General features: G+C 53.0%; 1 protein-coding gene across 2 annotated transcripts; it reads right to left on the bottom strand.

The window, feature by feature from the left end:
• Nucleotides 1-5,322: 5,322 nt before the first annotated feature.
• Nucleotides 5,323-17,466, bottom strand: DRAXIN (dorsal inhibitory axon guidance protein). 2 transcript variants are annotated; one of them, XM_025212366.1, is made up of 7 exons: nucleotides 17,394-17,466; nucleotides 13,060-13,538; nucleotides 11,764-11,951; nucleotides 10,807-10,918; nucleotides 9,608-9,697; nucleotides 9,236-9,325; nucleotides 5,323-6,648 (listed from the first exon to the last, which is right to left on the bottom strand). In XM_025212366.1, the coding sequence occupies exons 2-7, from the start codon at nucleotides 13,514-13,516 to the stop codon at nucleotides 6,536-6,538; spliced, it is 1,050 nt and encodes a 349-aa protein (XP_025068151.1). In that variant the 5' UTR covers nucleotides 13,517-13,538; nucleotides 17,394-17,466; the 3' UTR covers nucleotides 5,323-6,535. The 2 variants fall into 2 exon arrangements, with proteins under 2 accessions (XP_025068151.1, XP_006016229.1); XM_006016167.2 differs by lacking the exon at nucleotides 17,394-17,466 and adding an exon at nucleotides 16,766-16,839.
• Nucleotides 17,467-20,260: the final 2,794 nt, after the last annotated feature.

Here is a 20,260-nt window from a genome sequence, read left to right as displayed (position 1 = left end):
GGGGGGCCCGCGCCCGCCCGCTTCTCCCGCCCCTCCACAGCCGGCCTGCAGAGAGAGGCCCCGGGGAGGTGGCAGCCGGCCTCCCCCGGGGGTAGGGGAGATGGCCAACAGCCAGTGCCTGAGGGTGCCCCACGCTGGCTGTCACCCACCCACAGCCTGCGCTTCATTCATGTGCCACCCCCGGAGGGACACCAGCAGCACCCCACCCACGCAGGAGCCACAGCCGCAGAGCTCTGGTGGGGAAAGGCAACCAGGACACACTTCAAGGGGCAGCCGGCACTTTCCCACCCTGGCCACAGCTGCGCGGGGCTCTGCACACCTGCAGTCGCTGGTGGATCGGTCCCTTTCGGTAACTGGAGCAGCGTGTGCTTTCACTGGGAACGGGGAGAGGTTCCAGGACAGGCCCCGTGGAGGCTGCGGGTGTGTGTACTCATGTTTCCCATGTGACTGCGCATCCTTCTACCTTTGTGTGTTTTAGGCCGCAAGCCTAATACTTACCTGGCAGAGGAAACGCTGTGTATCTGGTCCAGGAAGGCAGTTTTCCTTCAGTGTTCCCTGAGATAACTGTTCTTCTGGCGTGGTTTTGTACCCACGAGGTGTTGGGGCTTAATGCCCACTTTATGGACATGGGAGGCTGCTCCCTACCTTGCTGCTGCGGCCATATGGCTGCGGGCAGGCGAAACTTGGGGGCATCCGAACCCCAGGCCTCCGAGCTTGGGCCTGCACGTAGGATGATAGCCAAAAGACTTTGGAAATATCTGAAGCTCCAGGCGGGGTGGAGGATGTTTGCCGGTTGTAGGGCCACTTACGGTTCTGGACTGACTCATGGATTTGGACTTGATTTGGCTTGGAACATGAAAAATTTCTTTAAAAAAAATGTTTTAGGCCACAAGCCATCTGGATCCTAAATCCCCTTTGCTAGAGAAATACCTCTTGTGGAGAGATGAGAAAGCTCATGCCACACCTAGGGTGCCCATTATAGAGGACACTCTGAAATGAATTTCAGCTGCTTTCAGGTTTGTTTTCTGCTACTCTGTCCTCTATTGATATGAAACCGGACACCTTTGTCCTTTATTTTTCTCTTGAAGACTGGCAACCGCACTGTCCTCCATGATGGCCACCCTAGCCACACCCCTTCCCAGCCCTCCCACAGTGAGACCATTTCACAGCTTTCAGCAAGGCATGGGGGAAACAGGAATGAATCCATCCCCCACTGTGAAGGAGGTTCATAGCAGACAGCTAGGCAGGGATCAGAGTTCCTAGTGTCCTACTCACTTAGCCTGTGGTCTGACTTCTGGACTGGATTTCATCCTGAGTCATTTTAGAGGCAATATAAAGGATCAAAGAGCATCATCTTCCTCACCTCACTTTCCTTGTCCTGCAGACGGAAATGCTTTAATTGAATCAGCTGCTTCTTGCAATCCCATTTCACAGCAGAGATGAAGCCTCTGAGAAATAAGAGTCCCGAGTTCCAATGGAAGCAGAATGTGAAGTGGATGAGTCATATCATAATCTGGTTTACTGTTGAAGTGTTGCAATGCAAGGCTATGCAGGAAGCACTGGGGAATCCAGGACAATAGTTAATTTAGAACCAATGATCTTCCCAGCAGACACAATTTTTGCCCTACTTGACCTGCCTGTCATTGCATCTATAGTCCCCCTGGTTGCTGAAGCCATTGTGTTTTGGGATCTAGAAAATGCTAATCAAATGCCAAAGTGAAGTGACCTGTTATTTATAAGGTGCTAGTCTACTAAATGCCACACAGAGAACTGAGATCATAAACAGCAGAGCCAGCAAGTGAGAAGAGGGCTCAGCACAGGGCAAGTTTACTTGAGAAATGTATTGCTACTGCTGTTTAGTTACACCTGGACTCTTACAAGGGATCTGTGACAGCCCCAGAAGAACCCCAACCAGCAATAATTTCATAGATTTCATAGATTGCATAGACATTAGGGCTGGAAGGGACCTCGGAAGATCATCAAGTCCAGCCCCCTGCCCAAATGATGATGACAATGAGCTAAGCTAGCTGCACAAGTCCTCTGCGCAAGCTCCTATTGTACCAGTTTTCCCCAGAAGAGGCAGAAAATGTCTCCCTTGTTGGTACATTCTACTTGGGTGATAAGCCACTTCTCACTTCCCCATTTCCTACAGAGCCTCGGTCTACCCACAGAAACGGATGGCCAAGACTTTCGGAAGCAGCTGCTGATTTCAGACACTCAGCATGACACAGCTTGAACGGCCGGATCTGATCTCCCACGGTTCTGAGAGCCCATCTCCTGGGAATCCGGGCCGTCAAATGGTGAAGATGAAGTCCCAGGATGGAAGCAGCAGACACTTTACCTGCTAGTCACCCAGTATAGACAGACTCATATTGGAGGTTTTCTCTTGTCCCTTGCAGGGCTTTGGCCCAGGTTGAAAGCACAATTCAGTAGAAACGCTCAGGTGATTATGGCTATTTGCATAAACAGAGTTTGCACGTCTGATCCCTTTACCAACCAGAGACTAAATAACTGATTTATTGTGGCAACACCTGGGGAATCACAGCATTGGGGAAAGGACAGTGTCAATTCACAGACGCATTCTTGCTGCAGTCTGGTCATGTTGAATCTGAGGATCATATCACTGTTTGCATACAGCGAGACTTATGACTCTTGATTCCGTCTGAGACTTTCGCTTGGTGCAGAGTGAGACTGAAGTCATCCCTCATACAGCAAGCACCACAATTTGGATTGATGTAATTGCTGTTTAATGCATGGCCTCTTTCCATAATACAGCACTTTCCTTCTCCTTTGTTCTTCAGTGTGTCGTGCAATTAGTTCACCCCTGATTATTACATCCTGAGCTTGCATGTCACGGACTCAAGGGATTTGGAAATGATTTAATGATCTCACGGTGATGAAAACAACACGAGCCATTGCACACATTATGCATCTGCACGTCTCAGGCATGTCAGTCCTATTTTTTCTCTCTGCTTCTCTTTGCTTGTACCCTGAAAATTGCCTTACCACGTAACTGTGTTGCAGCCTCTGTGGCTGCCTTCTGCTCAATCCTGGGATGTGATATAATTAAAGGACACAAACACAGCATAAGAGATAAGCAAGAGGTTCAGGAAACCAGGCTCCTGCGAGAACTGGAAGGCAGTGGGGAGCAGGTTGGAGAACTCTTATAACTAGCTGGCTGATTCAGAGCAGCTCAGCTGTGACCAAATAGCAGGCAACCGGGTGGTCTGTGCTAAGTATCTTGGTCAGGGCCGGACACAGGCATGAGCAAACCGGGCAGCTGCCCAGGGCCCAGACAGAAAGGGGGCCCAAAAATGGTGAAAATAATGATTATTATTATCATTATCTCTGATAAAGGGGGGCCCGATACTAAAAGTTCACCTGCCAGGAGTCTAGGTACAGTGCTGATCCTGGTGGTACCATTGCTAACCCATCCTGCTGTATTCTTGGCAGTATAAGGGAGAGGACTAGGAGACTGCACTATTCTCTACTCTCCAGACTGGGCTTTGGGTCAGGTACTCAGCCCTGCTCAGCCAAAGCAGTGGGATTCCCAGGTGAGCTCTGACCACTCACCTCCAGACCCTGGCTGCACTGTGTAAACCCAGGGAAGATATGCAGGGATGAAGCTAGACAGACCCTTCCCCTTCCCTTAGAGGGGAAGGGTCTGCAAAGTGTTGAGACCCCAATCATGGGCCACTTCCTGGCCTGGACTGGATATAAGCTTGCCTGGTGGAGGTACTAGGGAAGCTGTGGGATCCTATAGACACCAACGGGGAAACAGCAGCCTCAGGTACTTCCAGTCATGAAAACAGGCCCAAGCAAAGCTTTCTTGCATGTTTGTTTGTGCAAGCCAGTGATTCTCAACCAGGGATGCCTGGAGAGCTTTTCAAGGGTGGCACAGGGTGCCACACAATGTTAGCACTGGTAGGTGTGCCAATGGAGGGATTCACAGGACAAACCCAGAGATTTCAAATAGGAATCCATGGTGTTAAGTCCACTCTGACCCCTTGTGGTCTTTCTGAGTTCTTTGCAACAGCAGATTGTTCTATTATATTTTTCATTGTCAGAAACTAAGGGAAAGCTAAGAGCTGGAATTTTCTGAGGGGTGCTTTGAATATATCAAGGGGTGTCTCAAGCCTCAAATGGTTAAGAACCACTGACACAGACAGACTGGGGACAGCATTTAAAGAGCTTAGGCCTTTTCTGGCTGAACCCAGAGCCATTTCCTACCCTACCCTGTAGCCTGACAGCAGAGTGATTAGCAGTGGGATGATGGTGCTGAGATACCCGTGATGCTAAAAGGGGCACAGTCCATTAGAGCCTTCCGAGCCAGTCCCCAGGGCTTTAATTTGTGGCTCCCTGGGGCTCTCAAAGAGCCTGCTCATCTCCCTGTGGCTCATCATCTCCACAACTGTCAGGAGTGTCCCTGGGGTCCTGCAGAGCTCATCGGGCTGGCAGCTGCCGTGATGATTATGTCGACTCAGCAGGTCGGCCACTCTCTGCCCGGCATAATGATGCTCCCCCTTAGAGCTGCAGCTCTCAGTGACCGGCATTGCTGGGACTCACAATGGAGCTGCAAGGAGGGGTGGTCCGTGAGCGGGTGGCGAGGTGGGGGCTGTCACTCACCTCTACACCACGTGTTCCCCTCAATGAAGGGCCCCTTGGAAATTGCTCCGGGAAGCCCTGCTAGCCTGGGGCTGGGCACGATCCAAGCCCACTGGAGTCAGTAAAGTCCCTCATTAAGATGCCTTTGACATTTCTTTCCCTGTCCTTCCTTTTTCAGCACAGGGGCGGTGCCTTTAGAGGCAGACCAGCTTCTGGCCACTGCAGTGGGGCTGGGAGTGAAGCAGAATGCTGGTAGCTCTAACTAACTATCCTTGTCCTCTGCCTTACCTAGTGCCGCCCTGACCCACAGACACACTGGGGAGAGCATGGGAAAGCTTTGCTGCCCAGCTGTGGGCCAGCCCTGGCAAGCAGGAAAATGCTGCTCCATGGTTAGACTTCACCATCTAGGCTGGCATTCAACAGCTCCAGCTGCTCTTGCATTAGCTTTCTCTTCAGCTGGGCCATGGCACTCTGTGCAGGTGATCTGTGCCCCAGCTGCTCTGTTGCCCTCCTAGGCTGTGTACCACACGTGCCCTTTCTGGCTTACCTTCTAGATTTAAATTCCTGAAGCTTCAGGAACCGGTGTTTTGTAGTTGATCCTCAGTCCTCTTACAGAGCTCTGAAGTGTCCCTCAAAGCTCCCCCACCCAGGCACAGCCCCTCTCCTGGGCTCCTGTCCCAAGCCAGGCCAAGGCAAGGCAGCAGCAGAAGCCGAGCGCAGGATATCTATCATCTCTTTATTTACATCTCAGTGAAATGCACATGCAACACGTCACAGGATTTACTACCAGGCAACTGCTTGCCTCAGTCATTGGTTCCAAGGAAACCCAAGTTCCCCCAGAAAGCGTCTAAACAGAATCGTTAAAAAGAACCAACTCAGAAAGGGTCGCCAAATGAGTGACAGCTGCAGGCCAGGAGGCATCCCTATGGCCCTGCCCAGCCAGGCTGTCCTTTGGGAGCCACGGCAGAAGGGCTGGGAATGGGAAGACCCTTGGAACTCTCAGTCCCTAAGCAGCAATGGGGAGAAGAGCCTGGCAGTGCCCCTGGCTCAGTGAGCCGGGGGCCAGCTTCTGCTAGCAGGACAGTTAGTGTCTCACCTCCCTACATCTCAAAGCTGCAGAGCCAAGATACAAACTGTCCAACCCCCCTTGAATAAACGCACCAGCTGAGCCCTCTTGCCAGGAACCCCCTCATCAACTTGCCTGAGGTCACTGAACCAGACTGCCTGCCCAAAGGGTTGTCTAGTAAGGGAGCTCCCTCTACCTGTGAAGGCTGGAAAAAGTCAGCTCCTGCCCCTTGCCAAGAGCCCTAATCAATCATGCCCTGCCCTTCTGTAGCAACTACAGGATCCAAAGGGGCTCCCAAGTATGAATGGGATGAAACCTTCCCCCTTTTCCCCACTTTCCCATTTTACAGAAGGGGAAGTGGAGGCACAGAGAGGTGAAGAGACCCTTCTATGGTCTCAGGAAGCCAAAGGGAAAGCAGGAGTCCTTGCCTTGCAGAGAGCAGGAGCCCTCCATTCAGCCGTCCCCAGAGGCCCTCCCTGATTTCCCATGTAACATCCAAACAGGTGGGTCCAAGAACATTTGCTTGCCTGGCCCTGCCCTTTCTATTATATCTAAAGAAGCAACAAGGATGGAGTCTTACGTTCCCTTTCCCTCTTCAGAGAAGCATTAAAGTTTAAAAGGACCTCCCTGCTACTCCAGTGGCTCCTAGCATGGTGGTCAGGGGCCACATCAGCCCATCTTTCCTGGATGGCTGAATGGGAGAAGGGAAGGGAGGTCCTGAGCGGGGGGGTCCTGGCACAGCAACTACTCTAATCTCATCCGACTTGTTGAGGCCCAGCACGTCCGGAGCCTGCAGCTTCAATCGTTTGGCCGACGTTTCCCCACCCCTCCCCACTGCTAGATATAAATAACTCGCCCCAGTTCCTACACATTAATGAATGACCCCTGATCGCCATTGGCTGACTCGGGCTCCACGCAGCGCCCTTTCCTGCGGGTCACTCTCCGATTCCGGTGAAATTTGGCATAGCAGCGTAGTCCTGCAGGGAAGACAGACATGGTGAGCTGGGTCGCTGGGGGAAGTCCGTGTGTGAAAGGGATACATGTCCACATGGGTATAGGTACTCAGGTGGGGCTGGGCACACAGGTAAAGTGGGGGCATGTGTATCTGCAACATCGAGTGCATTGGGACACTGGCTACAGCTAAGGCTGGGGGTGTTTCAGCAGCACTGATGCTCCCACCAGCAGTTCCTGCCTAATGGGTCTCATTCTTCTGCTCAGAGTCGCACCCATCACCAAATCTGAGGTCAGGAAGGAATAATCTTTGCAGGTCAGAGGACTGTGGACTGAGAGAGTCACAGACTGTGAGAGTTTTGCCTCCCTCTGGAGCATGGTCCTTTTTCAAGGATCCAAGCACCTATTAACCAACGACGTCACTGCAGTGGCTAGGCTTTGGCCGTGCCTTGGTCTCCCCTGTTTATACCTATGGTGTGCTGTAGGGCACTGATGGTGTTCTGCGCTTTGTGCCTTGTAGTTGTGGGTGAGGTTCTGAGCTGGTTACTTTGGGGACTCCTTATCGACTGCCCATAAACATGGGGACTAGACCTGATGGCTCGGAGACCCCTTCCAGCCTCAGGTTTCTAGGATACCCTTCCAACCATGTCCAGGTCTGTGACAGGATCCTTTGCAGTAGGGACCGTCTCATGTACATCAGTCCGGGCAAGCCTTTTGGACCAGAAAGACAGAGTAATCCCATCACCTGAGCTGGGCCTTGCAGGGGCTAACAAGCAGGGGACTCTTTTTTCAGATGCTGCTTAGCTTGCTAATTAAATCCCTTCTATGCACATTTATGGCTGGGAATTCATTGGCCCGAGTGGAATGTTTTTGAAGCACCTTTGAATTTTCTTGATGGCTTGCAGTGCATCTTATGGAAAGGTCAGTTGATCTCCCCCTATTGCTCCCTATTACTATTTAAGCGATCTCTCCTCTGGGAAACTACTGCAGCCTTAACGTGTGACAGCAGGAGCAGCAGTGGCTGTAGAGTGTCCCTCTCTATTTATTCCTCTGAAACTTCCTGAGAGGAGGTGTTGGCTTTTAATAGCAGTGATCAAGAGCCTGATCCAAAGTCCACTAGACCTCTCCATCCATTTAACTGGTTTTGGTTCAGGTCCTGAAGTGTAGGGAACAGGTGATGCTGGTTTACATGGCCTTTGATGAATCACTAAGAGGCAAGTACTAGGAAAGTAGCATCTGAGTTTAAAAGTGATCAGTAAATAGCTTTTCTAATCAGGGGTATCCCCCCTCTGGGGATTTCCCTGGTAACTGATGATCTATCAGCTGCCAGGACTCACCAGATCTGGGTTTGGGGCCTCCTGCCTCACTGGCTGATTTACGCTAGCTGAGGGTACCTCAGCCCTACAAACTCCAGCCTTTGCTGTCCTTCCCTTGGGTGATGAGCAATGGCTGTTGCCAAGGCAAGTTTCCCCCAGGCTGCTGTGGAGATCCCCTTGAGGAGAGCATTTGGTCTCCATTGCTTGTGCAAGGAGGCAGCTGATACATCTGCTCCAAAGCACTGGGATTGGTTATGGGAACATTTGTCCCCTGGGAATGGGGGTGATGTCACAGGTCATGGAGCAGATGGCTCTTCCGTGGGATGCCCCTGCTCTGGGCCACCTCGCCTCCGAGGGCTGGAAGGCTCACTCTCATTACCTATCCCCTCAAGCCATTTCCACCCCATGAGAAAAGCGCACATGATCAGAGCCTTGCTCAGGCCTATATTTATCCTCCCACCACATCCCCTGGGCTGCTGACACATGAGCAAGCCTGCAGACTCTGCATTAACTTAGCCCATCTCAATATGAGCCAGGGCCAGGAGCAGCTCTCCAGGGGCTTCCATAATAAACAACCTCCTAGGGCCGATCTACTGCAGCATCATGCCTGAATGAGACCTGGGCCTGGCAACCCACACCCCCCCCAAGAAGAATATGGCCTCTGCATTCCAGGACCTCTCTCTATTTGTCTTATCACAAAGGAGGGAAAGGGGTGACTTGGTCAGGGCATAAAGATACCTCTATGGGGAACACAGCTCGGAGAAGGGGCTCTTCAGTCTACCCCACAAAAGTCTAACCAGATTTGGGGCTGGAAATTGAAGCTGGAGAAATTCAGGCTAGAAATAAGGCACAATTGTTTCCCCCCGGAAGGGAGATTCCACCTCAGGATAGTTGTTGAGTCTCCATAGCTGGCAATGTTTAAAACCAGGATCGAATGTTGATTAAAAGAGCTGCTCACACTGAAATTCATTCAGGGCTGCCCTATAGCCGGTGTTTTGCAGGAGCTCAACCTGCTTGGTGGTCCTTTCTGGTCTGAGACTATTAAATTTGTAAGCACTATGGACTCATTGTTCAGTCTGTTCCCAAGGGGTCAGCACAGAGCTGTGAATATCCTTGTTGTACGGGTGGGGAAGGCAGCAGATTCAGTGACTGTGGGCACAGAGTGAGCTAATGGCAGAAGCAGGGCTAGAACTTGGGGGTCCTGGCTGCCTTCTTGTGGGCAAAGGCCCAGCTGCCTCTGTATAGCCTAATCTGTCTCTGGACCTGCTCTGGGGAGGAAACCAGGACTTGGACTCACCTTCAGTGCACATGCAGTCATCGTAACACTTGTTGTTAAGGCCTCGATTGTGCGGTTTGCAGAGGTGCTCACGGAGGTCACAGCACGAACCTGCCAACACAGCAAGCCACCAGCCGTGCAGTCAAGAGAGTGCACAGCCAAGGCATCCCGTACTCCCCGCGACTTACACCGACCTCGGGCTATATTGCTCTGCATGTTCTCTACCAGGTCCTCTACAGCCCGAACAGTCTTCATGCTCACCTCTGTACCTTCTCATGGAAAACCATAATAACCCTCCCCACAAATCTCACAATCCAGGCCAGAGACCAAACACAATGAATTTGGGATCCATCTGTGCAATCGGCAAGCTATAGGTATGAGGCTGACCCTCACCTGGGAGGCAATCAAGGTGGTGGTCGCACGGCTCTCCTTCAGCTGGTGAAGTTTCATTCCCACTGTTGGGGTTCTTACTACGGCGTTTCTCTAGGGAAGAGAAGAGTAACTGGGTGATGAAACTCAGTGAGACAGTTGAGTTTCCAGCCAACCAAACCCCACAGAGGTCCACACGGCCTGGTCTGGTGAAACAGTCCCACTCCTCAACTACTTCAGCCTTCTCGCAGCTTCACTTTTGCTAATTCAAACAATACCAACTACTACTTGGATGGAGTGGGAGGCCTTTGAAAGCTTCAGAGACCATTGCCCTTTGCTAGAAGCAGACCTAGGACCAAGTTATCCAGGATCTAAGGAAGTGCTAATCACAAGTACAGCTCAGTCCACTCTCTGCTTCTCCACAAGCTTGGCTGCTCACTAAGAACAGAGGAAGTCTCCATTCTAATCTCTTCTACCTCTAACCGATCGTAACCCAGATAAAAACTGATGGACGGGCTAGGAACACAATGCTTCAGAGCATGAAACACAGATGGACAGAGGCAGGATCAAGTAGAAGCCTAAACAATCAACTACGGTTAACTGAGTTAATTGTAAAAGCAATACAATCAATGTCTTGATTGCATATTTGCTCCTCAAGTACGTCTAAGGATAGGATCACAGCTATCTTGGCCACCTCCGCTGACAGGTCTATTCTATTTCCAGCTACACTTGAAAGCACTAAATAAATAATGTAATAAGGCATAGAAACCATTTGCTTTTAATGGGGAAATCTGAAGCAAATAGAACAGAGCGTGTGTCAACTAATGAAACGAGAGGAGGAAAGCTTGCAAATCCACATCACATCCCAACGGAGCATCCTCCTGGTTAGGTGAAGGGTTCAGCGAGGTTTGCACGGAAACAGAGACGTGTCTATGATGCGAGTTGGCCTGAAAGGTTCTAAACTCGCTACACGCATCCTCATCTTGATGAGAACACAGTTCGGGAGCAACCAGGCAGGAGCGCGATAGCCATGACCAGCTCTACAGTCAGTCTAACTAGAACACCAAGACAGTTTAGAGATTTTCTCTCCCCTTGCATTGCCACCAGCAAGCCTTTTCTTCAGTTTCCAGCACAGTTGTGACCCCCACCCCCTTCCTCATCCTGATCTTAGAGCATAGGTGGAGAGGGAAGGGGTGATAGTGATTCCACTGGAAGTACAGTACCTTTCTTCTTGGCAGATGGCCACATTTCTGGTTTGAGGTCTTCATAATCTGTCCAGTCGAACAGAGCCATGTCCAGGGTGGGCATCACATCCCCATCCTGCTTGATGCGGACCTGCAGGCGACAAGGAGCAAAGCAGTAAGTAGCTTGTCTCTTTGAGGTGACTCCTATATAAAGGTCTCCAGGTTCTTTAGGACATTAATAAGCCCCCACAGTCCTTTTTCCTGCTGCCTTGGGAAAGGGCCACAGCAGACAGGAAATGTAAGGTAGGGGGAGTTTGAAGGGGAGATTGGCCATACTCCCACTGACTTCAATGGAGATGTTAGATCAATGCCATGTACTGAAAATCCCCCCCCTTATGGCTTCAGAGCAAGTCAGCTGCAGACCTAGGGGTAGAACTCATTAACTCCTGCCTTCTTGATCTCTGAGGCTGTGCTTCCAAGCAGAGGAGCTGACTTTTACTTTTGCCAGAGGGGGCTTAAGATGATGGACATGTGGAAAGTTTTACGCATTTTAGGTGACAACCCTCTTCCCAAGGGGGGCCAGGGTCCTCGAGCCCCCACATACTCAGCACTTTTGCTTCCAAGAAGGATAGACAGAGAGCTCCTGGGAGACCAGCAGGGGTTGGGCAGGATGCCTAAAATCAAGGGACATCTTAATGAGTAAGAGGTGCCCCATTGTGTCTCAGGAGGGGAGCTAGGATACAGCTTGAGTGGAAGGAGATGACTGGAAGGGGTTGGAAGGGAATTATACCTCTGGGGAGGTCTGGGCATCTCATTGTGGGTGCAGGGAGAAGATGGCCCATAGCAAACCTTGCCTCCTCTCCACAAGAGCCTGCTGTCTGTAGGTGAGAAGGGATGGCCAGTCTCAGCTGGAGGAACCAGTTACTTTGCTCCCTTCAGTCCCTTGGAAAATCCCAGCCAATCACCTATAGCAGGTGTGCAGTAGCTGCCCCGTACCTGGGGCCGAGGGGACGTGGCACGAAGAGCGGACGGCTCCTCAGTAGAAGCAGCTGTGTCTGGCGTGGTGAAGAGGAGCTCAGTGGGAACCAAGCTGCTGGGATCTTCCCCCGGGAGGTTTGGAAACTGCTCCTCAAAGTGCTCCGGCTTCTTGTACAGAGAGCTCAGCCCGGGATCAGGGCCTTTGCCTGCCGGAGACGAGAAGGACACAAGCTTCATTTTCTTCAGCCGTCTGCCCCCGGGGTGGGGGGCTGTGAAGCTCTCTCCACATGGGCATGGAGACCTCAGCCACCTTCCCATTCACATCCGCTGGGATCTGAGGGCAGGGGAGGGGACTGATTCCTGCCCACCCCATTCCAAGTCCATCTCTCACAGGTAAGGCTCAGAGAGGACCACCCCATCTCTTTACTGTTATTCTAGGATAATATTTGGTTAGTGGTGGCAACAAGGAGCCCCAGGCCTAGACCAGGGACACCACTGTGCTAGGTGCTGCACAAACACAGAATAGACAACTTGCAGGGGGACTGCAAACTACAAAAAAGACACAGCCAGAAACCTAGAGTCCATGGGAGGAGAGAGTCTGAAATAAGGTGAACACCAGCCACCAGGCTCTCAAGTTGTGTAAACTGCTGCACTACATTGGCTGGAATGGAAATGTATTGATTTTCCCCAGCTGGGGGCTTGGCCCTGGGAGAGTTCACACAAAGAGCTCCAGCCAAGAGAGAAACCAGCTCCTTGTTATATTACAGCAGCTTTTGGATTGGGTGATTTTGCACCTGCAAAATCGACATTTTTCACACGACTCTGCTCAGTTGGCTTCTGACCCAAGCTGGGAAAATTCACATTCTGGTGCCAAAAAGTGTCCCCCCCATGCTCTCAATTTCCGCCCACATGGGTTTTTCTTTCATTGCTAGTTCTGGGCACGTTGCAAGGTCAGCCTTGGAGCTTCTGCCCACGCCTGCAATTTGTTGGCTCATCCCATGGCCCAATGGAGCGAAAGCAACAGTGTCAGTCATAAAGTCCGCAACTGAACAAACTCTCCCCAGGCCTGAAGCCAATGGCGTGGCCAGGGCTCCCTCCTGCACCAAACCAAGCCTGTTTGCACCGAACTGCTAGGAACCACGAACACCTCTGATGTCAGGGTTCCCCTTGTGCCCACTGGAGAGGCTGGCTCCCCAGCTCCCTCTCGCACGCATCCCACAGCAGACACGCTCCGCTCTGCCCAGCTACACACCCAGCCGCTCATGCACACACATCAATTGAAGGTGCTATGAGCACCCCATGGAGTCCAGATACCTCTGTGCTGTTTCAGCCTGTCCCTGCGGCTGTGTCGACGGTGCTCCCGACTCTGTTTCTTCCCCCTGTCAGATCCAGGGGACTGGTTCTCCCTCTCGGAATAGGGGAACTCAAAGCCCAGAAACACATCCTTCTTTTGCTTCAGGGCAGCAGGCCGTTCGACTGCTGCCAGGGCTTCCACCCCTGGAGGCCTGCTCCCTAGCTTGAGGGCCTCCTCCCCCGAGGTCCGCCCTCTGGATGCCGCACCGTGGGCCCTGTCCTTCCTGACCACACCATGCCTGCGGTGGTGCCCCGTGGATGGCGGAGGTTGCCACAGCTCTGGGCTTTGAAAATGGTTGTTGTTCTCAGGGGTGGTTTTGGCTTTCGCACTGGTGTCCAAAGCCCTCACTGGGCTGATGTCAGAGAGAACCAGGACACATAGGAGAAGGAGCATGGAGGAGTCGGGGGAAGTTGCCATAATCCTGGGTGCGTCGCCTCACCTGGGATTCAAAGGAAATGCAACCAACATCTAGGTCATGAACACATAGACCCAGCTCCCACTCCACTGCTGCCCATCCTCAGGGCCAATATGGTCCCCTTAACCCCATCCCACTCCACCACCCCCAAACTGTGTGCCTGCCTGCCTCCAGGGATTGCTACTTGGACCCTGTGAAGAATGTGGGGGCTTTCTGCATTTCTTTTGAAAATCTGGCATGCCTCAGTTTATTCCGACTGATGAATTTGCTACCTGCTGGCTCCCAAAGGGTTAAGCCCTGGGGACACTGCAGCCCAGCAGTAGCAGCTCATCTCTGCAGTTCCCGAGAAGTAAAGGTCTCCAAGGTGAAAGGCCTGGTCCAGCACAAATGGGAAGCATGAAGCCTCTGGGTGGCAGGATGGAGCAGCACAGAGGCAGAGGGAGGCTTAAGAGTCAGCCCTGAATGAGAGGATGCCCAGGGCTTGGGGAGCGCTCCCTCCTTGGTTACCTCTGCCTGTCCCAGCCTTGGTTACAGGCAGAGGAACAGGCAGGGCCTGCAGGGGACCTGTGGTCCCAGTTTCATGTGCAAATTAAGGTAATTAATCAACAGTGACGTCTGCTTTGATTCCTGAATAGCCCCCTGCCCTTCCCTTTCACATCCTGCCAGCTGAGGGTGTGGGGATGGATCCCTGCTCCTACAGGCAGCCATGGGGCAGTGAGGCACCAGCTGTCAGGCTGGAGCGGACTGCCAGCCACACTGGCATCCTGGGCCTGGCTGGCGCCAGCTCCTCACAGCTGGCTCCCTCCAAATGAAGATGTCAAGAGGAGCAGAGCTGGAGGCAGATGGTAGCTTTGCAGGACAGGCGGCAGCTGTAGGGCCAAGCAGCCTGGCAGGTTGTCAGAGCCCTGCAGCATCATGCCAGCCAGGCTGTGAAGGCCAGCAGGGCAAGGGCTACTCTGAGAAATCATCCACCATAAACCAGCAATGTAGCCGGGGAACAGCACTGCTCAGCTCTGGGAGACAGGCAGGGTGGGAGCAGGGCTGAGGGCTGGCAGTCCTGGGATCTGTCCCCTGCCTTGATGTAGTCAAGGCACTTCATTGCTCCTTGCCTCAGTTTCCTTCTCTGTGGCCAATAATCCACTGGTGGCCCAGGCCTCAGGTTCCAGCTCCAGAGCACTCTGGGACAGGACACGGAGCACAGGCATCGCTCTCCAGTCCTCTCTGCATTCAGATTTCCCCATGACCTTTGCCTTCTTTACTGCTGGCATTGTTGTGGTGAGATAGGGCTTCAGGCAAGCGCACACACACCTTCCACATTGCATCAATCTTTCTTCTCTCCCTCCCCCACAACCTTTTTTTCCCTGAAGACTGTTTCTAAGCTCTGCTAGAGCATTGACAGCTGTAGGGTGCTGGGCTGTTATCATCCCTGTGCAATTGAAAATACCAATTCCCAAGTGCAAGTAGTACACGTGCTTGGTTAAAGCAATGGCCCCATGTGCACTGGATCTGTAGGAGCCTGGGTCCGTGCCTGTACATGAACCACAAAGCAAGACCAATGTGGGGCTGTAACCACAGCACCAGAGTGCATCTGATGGTTTAGACCACAGAAAGACCCCTGCTATGGACAGCCCCCTCCCCCTGGATCAATCTAGGGGTGTGGAGCTCAGCTCAGCCCCACCCCAACCCCACTTACTTCTGATTTACATTGACCTGAGGCCTAGACCACAGTGCTGCACCTATGAACCCTTCCTGCTACAGACCCCCTGCTAGCATCAGTAAGGAAGGGAGAGAAGGAAACAGGTCTCATTTCCTTTGCTGCTAGCCCTGCTGCATCTGCCTGACCCGGACAGGGGGAGGCGCAAGAATTCTGGTGTTTCCCTGCAAACTTCCAGCTGTAAACTAGATTCAGTCTCTGTCCAGAGCATCTCTGCTAAAATCAATGGAAGCTACTCTGCATTCACCCCTGCATACTAGAGTAGCACCTGGGACTGAGTAGAGGAGCTGAGGGTCCACCTTAGCTTCAGGGGGCCCCAGAGAACAAGACTCCAGCACAAGAGAAGCTCAGCATGTGTGCAGGAGGCCAGCTGGGCTAAACCAGCATCAAGGGCATGCATCCGAGCAGCTCTGCCCAGGCCCAGAGCTGGAAACAGAAACTTTAGCATTCATGCCCCTCACTGGCATGTGACTGGGAAGGGGAAGCCTTGGCCTCCAGGGACAAATCCTTCAGTCCTCAGGTCCTGTAGAGGTGCCCCAGCAGGCTCTGACAGCACTTTGCTAGGGCTGCTCCACACTGGTACTCAGTGAGTAGGAGACAGCAACCACAGGCAGAACCCTGCTGTCCGTTTCTGTCCCCTCAGGAAAAGCCCCGAGCCCTGAGGCCATTTACACCACCACCATGCACAGCATTCTGGAAAGGACGTGTTCCCCTACTAGTAAAAGATAGCTCATGGTGTGAGCACTGCGCTGGGGCACTAGAATGCCCCATTCAGAGTGCTGGGCATTTTTTTTTGGGGGGGGGGGGCACTGCGAAGTGCTATAGGCAGAGCGAGCATTCATCAGCACATGCAAGCTGGAGTGACCACACACAACTCTGCTTCACCTAATGCCCCAGCAGCCACTCCAGCAAGGCCAACACATAGTACGTGCTCTGAGTCTCAGAGTTCCTCTGTATCTGGGACACTGCAATACTCTTTGTACATAAGAACCTATGAAGTGCCACACTGCATCAGACTAATGGTCAGTCAAGCTTAGTACCCTGTCTCCAACAGTGGCAGAAGTGCATGCTAGAGAGAGAGAGAACATTGAGGAACCAGATAGATCTAGAGCAGGGGTGTGCAAAATGCAGCCCACAGGCCAAATGTGACCCACCAGGCCATTCCATCTGGCCCGTAGGGTCCCTAAAAAATTTAGAAACTTAATATTTATCTGCCCCTGGCTGCCTGTCATGTGCCCCTGGATGGTTTGCCAAAACTCAGTAAGCAGCCCTTTGCCTGAAATAATTGCCTGCCCCTGATCTAGAGTGATCTAACCCCTATCCATTACCCTTCCTCCATCACTGGTTTAGAGATGCCAGAGGAAACATCTCCAGCTGTTCTGTTCACAGCTCTTAAGAGATCTATCATCCATTAATTGGTCTGGTTCCTTTCTGAACCTGGCCAGGCAATCTGCTTTCACCACCTCTGGTAAGAGTCGGAGCAAAGGAGCAGGATCTCAGCCACTCAGGGCAATAAAGACTGGAAACGGCATCTCACCTTCTCAGCTGCAGGAAGCTGCCTGCTGGTTCTTATCACATGTGCCACAGGTCCCAATGACCTGTGCAGCCACACACCACTCATGCTAATTTGGCATCTCCCAGGAGCTCTTGGGGAGACCAGAGAGAGAGTCGGAGGCAGGACACCCCCACGGGGCTCAGTACAGCTCTGAACTTCAATGGGAGCTTGTCAGGAAATGGGAAAGCGAGGGGCGTTTCCTGAGCTGCTTTGCTGGCATGAGGAGTCCGGCAGGGGCAAGCATGCTGCCTCCTGCCTGCACCAGGGCTGAGGGCTGCATCGATGAGAAGCTCCACAGTGATGCTGTAGCCCAGTGCTGATATTGTACCTGTCTGCAGAGGAGCACAAGCTGGGTTTGCTGCTGTCCCACCAGCCTGGACCATGGGAGCCCCCAATGCCAAGATCTACCTGCAACCTCTGATGCACCCTTTACTTTCCCATTCCCCTGGCCCAGATCTTTTCCTGAGCAGGCTGTAAAGTTCACCCCCAACCATGGCATCCTTTGCTTCACATGTATAAACTACATGTGACCTTATCTTGCTTCTTCCCCTGTGGGACCCCTGCCATACTTCCCAAGTTCACTCCAATGTAAACCAGCCTCTGCCCTGACCGTAGCACTCCTGGACTCCACAGCACTCCAGTTGTTTGGAGATACAGAGGCAGCGTCACTCTGGTATCTCCACTCTGCTCTCTACCACAGGCTGAACTCATGCACATAAGGAATGTGGCCCTGCAAAGAGGCCGCTTCTGCAACTGGCTTTAAAATAAAGGCATGTTATGTAGCATCAGATCCCCATTCCTGGGGCTCAGGTGGGCAACAACAGGATGAGCAAAGTCAGCTGATCCCAGGGTTCCTCCCTCGGCACTGCTCAGACTGCACCCAAGATCCTCTTTCCTCTACAGGGGCAGGGGAACGTGCCTCTGAATCTGCAGCACCCACTGAGCTTTCCCTGACAGGATCAGCACCTGCTAAGGGAGGGAAGTGTCTCAAGCAAGCACTGCCCAGCCCATGACAGGCCTTGCAACTCTGCTGCGTGCAGACAGGGTGGCTTAGGGGGCTCACTAAGGGGAAATAGAGCCTTTCTTTTCTTAGGTCACCAGTTCAAACCAAACTTGGGCTAACTTTAGGTATTCATGGCTCATGTACAAAATGAATGTGTTAAGTCTCAGCTCAGAGTCCCCAGAAAAGCATTTCTATTGACATAGTGGCTAAAGCAAGGACATCAGATTCATTCAGGCAAGTGGTTTCATCTCATCTCACAACTCCAGCCAAATGCCCAATAAGGGGAGAAGGAGAGCAGGAGCCCCTGGACAAAGAACAGTGGGATTCTCTAAAGCCGTCTGGCACCAAGGAAGCAGCTTGCCTGCTCCAGGGCTGTATCAAGATGGATCTGGAGTAAAGGCTCCTGGCCAGATTTAGCCTTGGCTGCCATGAATTTGGCTCACTGCAAGAGGGTTACAGCTTAAAGATCTCCCTGTGCTCCAGGCAGGCACAGCAGCCACAGAGCAAACCTGTGTGTAGCTGCATGCGTGTCTGCATCTGCGTGTGTGGCAGAGGTGACGGACAATGAATCCCAGGTGCCTGTGCCAGGGCTTCCCGTAAATAAGTCTCTGTGGGGTGATGGATGGGCTGGGAAGGGCCTGGAGGAGAATAGATTCAGTGCGTGCTGAGCTAGCAGCACTGCCTGGAGCCAGAGGATAGCATTGTGCAGATAAATGAGGTTTCTCTTCCCTGCTGGGGCTCACTCCATCTGCTTTGCCGTTTCTGGAGGCAAAGGCTGGAGAACTTCACGTACAGTCTGCCGAGAGACCCTCCCATTTCCCAGAGATCCCCAGGGACACAGGCCTGCAGGGACCCCAACTTCTCCCCCACCCCCTGCAGGCAATGCCTCAGCCCAGACTGGGGGCACTTATTCCTGCATGTCCTGGTTGCCTGATTGGTAAACAGCTTTTTGCCTGAGCTGTCTCCGTGCTGGCACTGCCAGCCCAGTGTTTTCTTCACCACTTGCTCATGCAAACAAAGCCACTCAGCCCCACACGCCAGCCCTCTCAGAGAACCCATGTTACCCTAGGCCTGCTTCTACCCACTGCCCACACACTCCTTGAGCTCCCCTCTCTCAGTCCTGCCTGCCCTTTCCATTGGTCCCACACCAGTCCCTTTCCTGTCCAGCCTCTGGGGTCCTGTGTGCCCTCAGCTCCCTCTGGATTGTGGTTCCTCCAGCATCTCAATTAGTCACCTCCAGACAGCTTGGAATGGAGTACCCAAGCTTGGTGACTACTTTGGAAAGCACCAGCTTCTGCCAGCTGCCCCTACAGAGTTAGGAGCAGAAGCCAGTCTCTAGTCCTGAGCTGTGTCAGTACCAGCTCTTCCCATAGCAGCCAGCTGCAAACACCATGCCACAGGCTGCCAGCCTGAAACTTAAGGAGACAAGCAGTTTGGTGCACCTAGTGGATGACCTCCCATGGCTACAGATACTGGTCTCTTCGCAAAACTCTCCTGGCCCCAAGACCTGGGCTCTGTTTTTATATAATCCAGGACCCACCTGGGACCTGCCAGACTGGTTCCCAGAAGAGAATGATTTGGAAGGCTGTAGCCTGCAAACTGAAGAGGGGCACCTGGCTGCATACACAATCCCCTTCGCTCCACCTCTCTGCTGGGCCTTTCCTGGAGTGGCTGATGCAGCCATCACCAGTGAAAGATGTGTGACCTGCTCTCCAGCAGTGTCTGCTCTGCCCAGTAATGAGATTTAAACAGCAGCAGGTCTGAGATTAGCGTCCCAGACATGGCCTCTTGCTGTCACTGGGCGCTGAAGGGTCTCCAGTTGAATGCACAAAGCAGAGTGACAAATAGGACCAATCAATAGGAAAGGTCACTAGGCACCAGGCTGAGAAGCAGCAGAATGATAAAAACACCCCCAGGGCTACACCACACAGGGATTTGGCCTGGTATCACCAGCCATCAGGCAGAAAGGGGGAGCCGGTCCCCCTGTCCCCCAACAGACCAGGAGGCTGAGACAGCCTCTTGCCTGGATTTTGGTGGTTCTGGCCCCCAACTCCCCGCGAGAAACGCCCGGTGCAGTGGAAACACAACCGGAGACCAGTCGAGCCGTGGGGTGCAGAAAGGCTGCGGGTCACCTGCCTTCTCCGAGATGAGTTGCGGGCTGTGAAAAGCCACTGGCCGGGGCCAGGGGGTTCGTGCAGAACTGAGATCCCACTTCGCAGCCCCAGGAGCGGCTTAGGGCACAAGCGGGACCGGCCGAGCGCGCGTGCGGGACGAAGGGAGAGCTCCTCCCGATGCAGCTGCCAGCCTGCGGGGCCCAGCAGGAACCCGGCACGGGGGAACTTTCCGCGCAGGATCAGGTGCGAGTGCGGGCGCAGGAGACGTCGAGCGGTCCCGAGCCTTGGAGCAGCGCGGCGGGGAGACGGATCCGCGCCGCAACCGCGGACAAAAGCGGCGCCGCTCCGGATCTGAACCCG

The sequence above is a fragment of the Alligator sinensis genome, unplaced genomic scaffold, assembly GCF_000455745.1.
Source record: "Alligator sinensis unplaced genomic scaffold, ASM45574v1 scaffold366_1, whole genome shotgun sequence".
NCBI classification, from domain to species: Eukaryota; Metazoa; Chordata; order Crocodylia; family Alligatoridae; genus Alligator; species Alligator sinensis.
The sequence above is the reverse complement of the archived record's forward strand: the minus strand, read 5'-3'. Positions and strand labels throughout refer to the sequence as shown.